Source organism: Ammodytes marinus (genome assembly GCF_949987685.1).
Source record: "Ammodytes marinus genome assembly, chromosome: 2".
In the NCBI taxonomy this organism is placed as follows: Eukaryota; Metazoa; Chordata; class Actinopteri; order Uranoscopiformes; family Ammodytidae; genus Ammodytes; species Ammodytes marinus.
Window position 1 is genome coordinate 30,040,838 of NC_137231.1, and position 10,000 is coordinate 30,050,837.

At 40.1% G+C, this 10,000-nt stretch overlaps 1 protein-coding gene across 1 annotated transcript in view; it reads right to left on the reverse strand.

The window, feature by feature from the left end:
- Nucleotides 1–2,608: 2,608 nt before the first annotated feature.
- hs3st1l2 (heparan sulfate (glucosamine) 3-O-sulfotransferase 1-like 2) overlaps nt 2,609–10,000 on the reverse strand; it is a 25,279-nt gene continuing 17,887 nt past the window's right edge. The window contains exons 2-3 of the mRNA XM_080041099.1: nt 7,756–8,175; nt 2,609–4,207 (exon numbers count right to left, since the gene is read on the reverse strand). Coding sequence (XP_079897225.1) covers nt 3,542–4,207; nt 7,756–8,022 — 933 coding nt within the window. The 5' untranslated portion in view covers nt 8,023–8,175 and the 3' untranslated portion in view covers nt 2,609–3,541. The remainder of the gene's footprint in view (nt 4,208–7,755; nt 8,176–10,000) is intronic.

Genomic DNA, 10,000 nt, shown 5'->3' on the forward strand with positions numbered 1-10,000 from the left:
AGGAAAAAGTTTTGTCGTGAAACTGCTGTAAACTCGTGAACCCAAACAAACGATCTGATTGAATGTGACAAACCGATGTATTGTCCACATGAGCGCGAGCCTCTACGGGGAGCACATGAAAGACGTAGCCGCCTCACATCTTCAAAGAGCGGGAATCATTTGTTTATTCTTACATCTCTCTTTCTTCCTCTGTCTATACGGTGTTCTCCTGAGGACGGTGGGAGGGTGACAGCTACAGGTCAGACTTCAGCTTCCATTCTCTTCTGCAGCGAGAACAGGAGACGTCTCGAACAGTGACGAAACGCAAAATGCGGTAACAATGTTTTTGTTTTTAAGATTTTTTTATTTATTTTATTTTATTAGACAGTTTTTTTGGAGAGACAGAGATGAAATGGGGCAGGAGAGTGACATGCAGAGAACAACCAGGGTTGGATTCGAACCCGGGTCTGCTGCTTCTGAGGACGTTTAAATTGTTTAAGTTAATAATTCAGAAATGTGGGGGTGCCCATAGCTCAGTTGGTAGGGCGTCCCCCCCATGGGCCTCGGCCTGCAGCGGACCCGGGTTCGATTCCAGCCCGCGGTCGTTCTCTGCATGTCACTCCCCTCTCTGCCCCATTTCAACTCTGTCTCTACACTATCAATAAAGCATAAAAATGTAAAAAAAAAAAATCCAGAAATGTGTGTTTGACTATATCACTGGCTGGCGAAGAGTTAAGATTGAACCAACAATCAATTCCTGAATGCATTTGATGTCTTAAACACCATGTGGATGCTACTGTAGATCTGCTTCTGGGTAGATACATCTTTGATGATGATGCTTTATGTATTACCGATTTCCTTGTTCCATGATCCCAGTATGTTTGGACTTTGTCGAATGAAAAATAAGTCAGTTTTGTGTTTACTTTTTGTTGCACTGCCCCCATATGGCTGAAAATCAATGCATGTATTTTTAAAGATAACGTTTGCTGATTTTTTTTTCAACTCTGACAATTATAAATGTACAACTCTACAAAGCATAATCTTAACAATACATTTTTTAGACAATCCAGCACTCTGCGGCAGGTGTTCAGGCAATTATTAAAGTTGTCTTGTTAAATAATAATATATATATGTATACATATAAACAATTTATAATATTAATGTAATAATCAAAGCAGAACTCTGATAATGTAAGTCTTCAAGTTTGACTGATGGATAGATCGATCAGGTTTCATCAAAGCTTTACAACATGGAAACATCGGCAGTAAAAACCTATAAGAAAATCCGCTTTAAAAGAAATTTAAAGAACTTTTAAAAGTTTTACATGTAAGTAGTTGGTCCACAGGGAGCTTCCTAACATTGAAAGGACTCGGTTTATCCTCGCAATCAATCCCTCAGCACAGCAGTAACTCAGTGGGGTGCAGATCAAACACATCAAATATTAAAATACTCAAATAGATCGAATCTTTAAAGAAAAATACCAGAATGTGTTTTGGGTTGGTTATGTTAGATTTGGAGCTAAGCTTTTGATAAATGATTAATAAAGATAAGTCATTTCTTTTAACTCAAAATTTGAGCAGATTTTCCCTATTTGTGAGATTTGTTTCACTACTTTTCCTAACTTATTATTTATATTTAGTTTAACTTTGGGGGTTTGGGCTGTTGGTCAGACCAAACAAGACATATACAGAATACAGATGGAAATAATCATTATTTGCAGCAGTCTGGTCACATTTATACCGTATTTTGATCTCAACAGTTTCATTAAAGGTGCTCTGAGGAACTTTCAGTTTGTGTCAATTCTTGCACCCCCTTTTGGACAAAAGAGATAGTGTTTTCACTACGCCAGCTGTAGTTCCTGCGTACCCATGACAAAGGCATAAAGAAAAACTATATACAAATAGCATTCTTTGCACTGATGGTCTCGTTCGCTGATAATCATTTATCATCATAGGGAAAATTAGACTGTTTCAGAAAGTTCCTCATAGCACCTTTAACCTTACACCCTATGTAGCCAACCTGTCCTTTAATCCTATTGTTAAATTTACAAAGCTGACGTCATGATATGTTAGTATAGGATCTAGTCTTTTCAGATTAAATACGTTCAGGTAAGAAATCCATCTGTGCTTTGAATAGAGCCAGGTATCAAACACTGCAGCCCTTCAGCTGTGATTGGTTACAGTGGGGTGGTGAAACTGGCGGTAATTCGTTGACGGGAATAATTTTATGATGAAAGTAAACGTGGGCTTCCTTTGATCCGCCATGTAAAGTACATGTTAGATAGACACTGACAGAGAACATCTTCATACACTTTGAGAGAGAGAGGTGTGTGTGTGTGTTTGTGTTTGTGTGTGTGTGCGTACGTGTGTGTGTGTGTGTGTGTGTGTGTGTGTGTGTGTGTGTGTGTGTGTGTGTGTGTGTGCGCGTGCATGTGTGTGTGAGGAGCATTCAGGAGAGAGACCAGACAGTGATTATCTGTCGGTATGTTTGATGTTTTTAAACTCGCAAAGCTGGATTCATTGGCGGTCTGAAACCATGCAGGAGACTGAAGGACAGAACGCATTTATTAGAAGTCTTGAAAAAAAACACAAACTTGCAATCTTACTACATTTTCCTTAACAATAAAGAAAAACCCCAAAAAAACAAGTCTAACTTAAACTACTTTCAAAATAGCTAGAAACTGAACATCTAGAAGTCGTCAAATAACAAAGCATGAAGTAAACAGGACGTCTCAACTAAGACATTTTTTTTACTAACACAAACATGTTTCAACTGTTGAGAAAAAACAAAGAAAGGAGTTGGTTGCAGTTCGCAATGTTCTAAATGATTGACTTTTCATGAGTTCATAGCGCAACAGTTCATTTAATTCAACCATGTTTTCACCACTGGCACCGCTATTACTACATCACTTCAAAAATCTTCTTTTAACTCCACACAGTTAAGCAGTTAGTTGTGTTTTTTCAAACTTGTGTATGGCACCGTCATCATAGTTAGTTTTTTTTCCCACGGAGGCACCGGTATGGTGATGGTAAAGGCTTGTGTGGACCAGTGATCAACACAAGCAGTTTGAATTCTCATCATATCTTCACACACAAACGTGCTCCTCTTGTTAAATGGTAAATGGACTCCACAGTTTCACAGAGCCAAAGTGCTTACATTGTTTTGTACACATTCACACACACATTTATACACCGATAGCAGCAGCTACCACGCAGGGTGCAAGCCAACTATCAGGAGCAATTCGTGGTTCATTGTCTTGCCCAGGTACTCTTCAACATGTGGCGGGGAGGCAGGGGATCCAACCACCGACCCTGAAGTCCAGTGGACGACCGCCCCAACCAACTTCGCCACAGCCGCCCTGTTAGCTAAATTTATACCTGAGTAGGTATCACCACAAGAGATGTTTACGACTTCAATTGAACTAGAACCTTTCCACGCATCTACTTACAAAAAATCACACACACAAACAACAGTTTTCTTTCTTTCTCCGAGTCCCTGAATGTATTTGCTTTGTTCAGGAGATGTTTCTTTATCTCCACACTTTGCTGGTCTCTCCACTGGATCAGCACCAGGAAAACGACCTCCCAACCATCTCAAAGAACAACTTGTTGGGCTTCCTGAAGTACCGACAGAGCTTCTTGAAGGCCTGGGTGCTGAGGGGCGCGTGTGGCCTGCCTTTAGACTCGTCCAGGCACTTGTCGTGTCCCGCAGACAGGAGACAGTAGAAGCCCTTGGTGGTGTTGTAGTAGAAGTTGTCAGGGCTTATTCTCGGTGGCAGGTCCAGGAACCTCTCAGCCTTCCTCAGCTCGGGGAAGGGGTCCCGAATCAGCGCGTCACCGTCCACTACATGGATCTGCTCTCGGGGGAAGACCTCCAGCCAGCGGGCCAGATGCTGGTGGTACAGGCTCCTCTGCAGTGCCTTGTATTCGGGGTTGATGTGCCCCTTGTGAAGCAGGAGCTCGTCCAGGGGCTGGTAGGGCTTGTGGCGGGTCAGACGGTTGTGTAGGACCTGGGTGTAGTCGGACACCAGCCTCTCTGCCGGGTCCCGTACGATGAGTAACAGGCGCACCGCGGGGTTCATGTCCCAGAGGCGGGATGGAACCAGAGGGGCCGCAAAGTACCCGGGGGTCTTCTCCACCGTCAGCTGCCCAGGGAGGGTGAAGGGCATCTGGGCTCGGTACCAGGCCAGTCCTCGGCGGTAGTGCTCCTCTATGTTGAAGTAGTGCACCTGACAAGAGAGGGACAGAGGGTGGGGTTAAAGGTGCAGTTTGAAATAAACTTGTATTTTGGAAGCATCTAGTGGTGAAAGTTCTAGATTGCAAATGTCCATGTATCCCTCTCACATTCTGAGGATTGTGACAGTGTGGCCTTCAAGGACAAGAAGCTAGTTAGTAAAGATGGCATCATCCACCACCGCCTCAAGTCTTTCCACAATATCAAGTCATAAGGTGATATAAAAACTTTTTTTTAAAGTTAATATACAATTATTCAAACATACTTATGAATATTATATTCTACCAAGTCTGTTCTGAAAAAGGCCATTGCCCTTTACACACCGCACCTTTAATAGATAAGATAAGAACAGCAACACTAGAGGTGGGCATAGATTAATTTTTTTAATCTAGATTAATCTAGATTAATTTTGAAATTAATCTAGATTAATCTAGATTAAAATGGCTCATTTGAATTCATTCATAATATGTGTGTGCTCCCTAAATAATGACTCAAAGTAAGTCTTTGAGAACGTGTTTCTCAAGCCAGGTGGCGCATCAGACCAGGGGCTCATCTCCTGTTTCCAACATGCATCACAAACTGCTTGAGGAAGCTGTTCTACTATGATAATTGGTGATGAAAATAAATAATGTTCAACAAGATGTACTTGTGTTTACAAACTGTTTATTCAGTTAAACATGAACTTTGAACTGTAGGCCATAAGAGGTAACGATGAATTGTTTAGGGCTGCAACTAACGATTATTTCAATAATCGATTAATCGGTCGATAATTTTTTCGATTAATCGATGAATCGGATAAAAAAAATAAACTTTTGTAAATGCTGCATCTTTATTCAAAAACTGAACATTACTTCAAATTCACAGTGCACACTGAAGTGTCAAAACACCAGGTTATTGCTCCAACGTCCCGGAACTATTAAAAGTAATATTAAATGATAAAAAATTAATAATAAACTTAACTGGGATAACACAAAAAAAAACATACAATGTATGATATACATTTATACAGTATAAGGGATGTCCATGGTAAACCAGTCAACCGATAATATTTTTAACCGGTAAATACTAACGGTTAAAAAAATTAAATCATCTTAATTTCTCTCAGATGACAGGAGAGTTAATTTGTACTGATATTGATACCATTTTCAAGACTCCTTAACGATCCAAGTCTTTATTGATATCAAAATTGATAATTTTCTATTATTTTGTTGAAATAGAACTTGTATTATTGCTTTAATTGCTGATATGATCATAGCTCTAGATAGGACATTAAACAGGTCATAATTCCATTCCATCTTTACTATCTATTTTATCTTGCTGGGAAAACAAGTTTCGCCAAAACCTCAAATTTCTTTTTTTTTGTGTTGCATTTGAACACATCAATCATATTACTGAGCCGGCCTGAACACATCACAGTTGACATGTTTGCTACTTTTTTTAAGCTAACTAGCTTTATATCCTTCCGATTTTAACATGGATTTAAAATCTGGATCACTATTTTTAACTGACGGGACTTTCTACACCGTTCGGTTGTATGATTACTGCCGCTGCATTGAATGACTGTTGATGCGCCGATGCCGATTCTCCGAGCACGTCTGCACACCGTCTGCAGCAGCAGCTGACAGAGTTTTTTTGGACTAGACGGATACTGAGTTGATGGAGTTTTTTTTAACCCAAAGAAAGCAAAGGTACAACACTTTTATATAGGCCTGCAGTCCAGTGTTAGATATGACCAAAATACAAGCTGTGGCCGCTCACACTATAGCTTTCCCGCACGTGAAGCGAGCCTTCACGTGCGGAAGGGGGTTCACCCCGACGGCGAACAGCATCTCCCCTGAGCCGAACAGGAGGTGGAATTAAGAGATTAACGGCGATATTTTTTTTATCGCCCGATAAGAGTTTGGCATTAACGCAGCCGTTAACGCCGTTATCGGCCCACCACTAAACATACATAGGATTTCATTTCTTGATGGTGTTGAAAACTTTTCTTTGACAGCACTTAGAGAATATGTAGGCAATAGAAAGGTATGAAATAGTTTAAAAAGACACTGAATTTGTCTCATTTTGTCCCCATCTTCTCCAAACCAATCTATTCCTTCGACAGCTCAAGAACTTTGCGGTTTTCACCTCAAACAGCCCCGGTTAAGATTAATCTTTGTGCAGCTTCTTCGGGACAGGCCTGTCATCGTTCAGAATCACTTCAGTTCACTGGAACCCATATATAGGCTGAGCTGACTGTTCACATTTCATCTGGGCCTCTCTGCATTAAGATGTATCACAGAGGAAAGGTCCACCTAGACTGGGACAGCCTGCTGTTATTAGTACTAGGTAGGAAACAGTTGGTCTTAATGGGAAAATTCAAGGACAACTATACACTGGCCTGATTAAGAACACCAGTGCAGTGGATTTATCTCTATTGGAATATTGGATCAGTTCAGTTGGCTGTTGACCATGAGCTAATTGGCTACCAGCTGACATCCGATTACAGGATAAGGCCTTTACAACATGTTGAAATGTTAGACTACTTTAAGAACTCATGTTCATGAATGTTCACAGCTGTCTCTGGCATCTATATATGATTTGTGGCTTTAATATACATATACATACTTTTTGAAGAGCAATTATTGTTGAAAGTCAGATGATTTTAACTAAATCTATTTGAGATAAATAGTCAGTGCCTCTATGTAACCGAATGAAATTTACCGGTAATGGGGTTATGGTTTTTCTTGGCAAGTATTTCCCATCTAAAGCAGGAATGTGTTTGACAGAAGGAGTATGTCTAGTTAAAGGCTTTACTGAAGTTATTGAAGCAACGCTGATATAGAACAATAGTCACTTCACAAAAGTTCAAGTCCCACTTTGAATTAGAGTAAACAAGTAGTGAATAAAATAGAAGTATTACAACAAAAAACACTCTGTTGTCTCTTTCACAAGTTAAATTATTCACGCGGTAACTTTTAAGAAGCTTTTTGATTATTGGAGACAGTTCATTTGGCAGTGGATTGAACTTCTTTTTACACGGTTGGGAGGTTTAAATTCGGTAATGCTTTGTGTTCTAAGAATCTCAAAGTGAGTCTAAAGTTATAATGCGTGTCTCTGTGTAGCCTACTTATAGTTTCCTGTCTTTCTGTAACTTTGAGTTGTTCTTTTGCTGTGTGTGACCCAGGTTTCTGTTGAGTATGAAACTACGTGTCTTAATAAGATTAAATAAAGGTTAAAAATGAAAATAATTTGATTGTTCATATAGTGATGCATCAATCTGTAAACTGTATTTTACTGTTATTGCTCATTTTAAATACTTTATACAACTATCGGTTGACTTTGGAGTGAAACATTGGATCATTTTAACAGCTACTAAAATATTCTGATATCAAAGAGTTGAGTCTGTTGTCGAAAAGCTTGGGAACCACCAGAGTTACCTTTAACTATGTGTTATATTTTGTTAACTATATTCACCTCAAAATGATACTGGAGTAACATTTTTAATTTTCATCCCACCACTGATGCTGGTGCAGTTATTAGGTGACCGTGATGTTGTTTTACCTCGGCCTTGGCCACTTCCACATCTGGGTGCAGGTTAAGCATCTCCAGCAGGGCTCTGGTGCCGCCTTTCCGCACGCCAATAATAATGGCTCCGGGCAACCGTTGCTGGGTGACGTTGTGAGAGGAAGAGGATGATGATGATGATGATGATGAAGAGGAGTGGGCCACGGAGCCGGAACCCCCGGAGCGTAATTCCCTCAAGCACACAGACAGCTGAGTCTGCAGCAGCAATAGCACCAGCAGCGCTAGTAGCACTGTCCACAGCATGGTGCCAAATACACACACACACACACACACAACACAGAGGTGGAGTGGAGTTTACGAGGTCACACTCATGAAGCCCCCGGACGTTGTTGTGCTGAGTTGTGCTTGTTGTCAGTCAGCACTGGGCCTCAGGAGGAAGCTCTTCTATTGGACAACCTATGAGCAGAGAAGAAAATATAACGGTTATGGTCCACTTTTGCTTTCTCACTCTTCCACTTTATAGTTTACAGTAATGCGAGCCCTGTAATACTAGGTTGAAAATCATCATCTTTAATGTTAAACAAATGTAACTTACACATTGTTAAATTACGATATAAAAACCAATGGCTTTTATCAAGTTTATTTCAACATATTACCACATATTATAGCATAAATATATGAAAGACAAGACTAGATAGAAATCATATACATTATGTCATATACTGTCCTTTACGTTTGTTTCTTAAGATGTAAGCACTTTATAGCAACTTTCGTTGACTTGCAGAAGCCCTGCACAAAACACACACAGACACACTCACACACACACACACACACACACACACACACACACACACACACACACACACACACACACACACACACACACACACACACACACACACACACACACACACACACACACACACACACACACAGAGACACACACAGATCTACTGTATGTGCAAAGGGTTTGAAAAAAACTTGACCTTTATCTGCACAAAAAGTGATGCAGTGTCGGCTTCACTCACATTATCAGACTGTATTCACAGAGCATTTCATTTCCTCTCACACAGCTGCAGCATCTCAGAAGGCTGTACGCTTTTAGTTTGCCATTTTACCACAGTCCCTGTTTAAGCAGTGCTGGTTTCAGCCCCAGAATACAGGGCTGTGATGTGTGCTTATGGCAACAAGATGCTAAAATATTCATCTTAGTAAGCAGACAGAGAGACGATGCATTGAAAGTGAACGCTGACACAATGTTTAGGGTCTCCTCAGGGAGCATTAACGCCCCGCTGTGTTCAGATGAACCATTTTTAACAGTATAGCAGACGAGTTGCAGTGAATCTTGAATGACTGATTGATGCCATATGTCTCTTGGACTTGGATTAAATATGTTTATGAAGTTTCCAGCGGTGTAAGAAGTATACAAATCTCTTGCACAAGTTAAAATACAACAATGCAAAATGTATTTAGAATCACTTTTACTTGTTTAAAGGTTTACAAACTTTTTTTCTGTAAATAGTATCACAGTTTTTGACAATCAGATAATTTTGCTCTTTTTTATTATCTTTGGCTTCTTGATTCATTTCCCTCTGCACCATATAGAATGATGCTCATGCACTTTCATTTGTAGGGACTGAAAGTAAAAAAAATGTTATGGTGAGGCAGACAGGCAGGCAAGCAGGACCCAAATGCAGAACGTAAAAAGTAAAGGGTAGTTTATTAAGGCTCAACAAATGACAAAAAAAACTCCCAAGGCAAAAAGGCGAAAAGGCAAAATAACACAGAGAGCGCAGTACACAAGAACCACGGGCCGAGACTCACCAACAACGACAGGACAAACCATAATTCACCGATAAGGAACAAAGGAACACAAGGAGTATATATACAAGACATAACGAGACACAGGTGTAACACATTAGGGGAGGGAGCAGTAATCAAACAAGAGGGAAGCTTGACAGGACATGGGGAGGAACAAGACAGACATACCAAAATAAAACAGGAAACCACCAAAACAAGACAGGACAAAGACAGACCATGACAAAAATAAAATAGAAAAATACCTAAATTTTCCTTTGATAATTGTGAGACTTGAAATATTTTCTGTCTTCATACTCCATTGTAGTTGCACAGGAGATGTTGTACTTTGTCAGCCTTGTGATCAGGTAGATGAGAAAAAAAAAACATGACCAGTAATTTGCCAACAACCCTTTAAACAGCTTTAAATCAAAACCCTATCTCGTCCCACTTGTGCTTTTCCGGTTGTTGTTGTTGTTGCCGT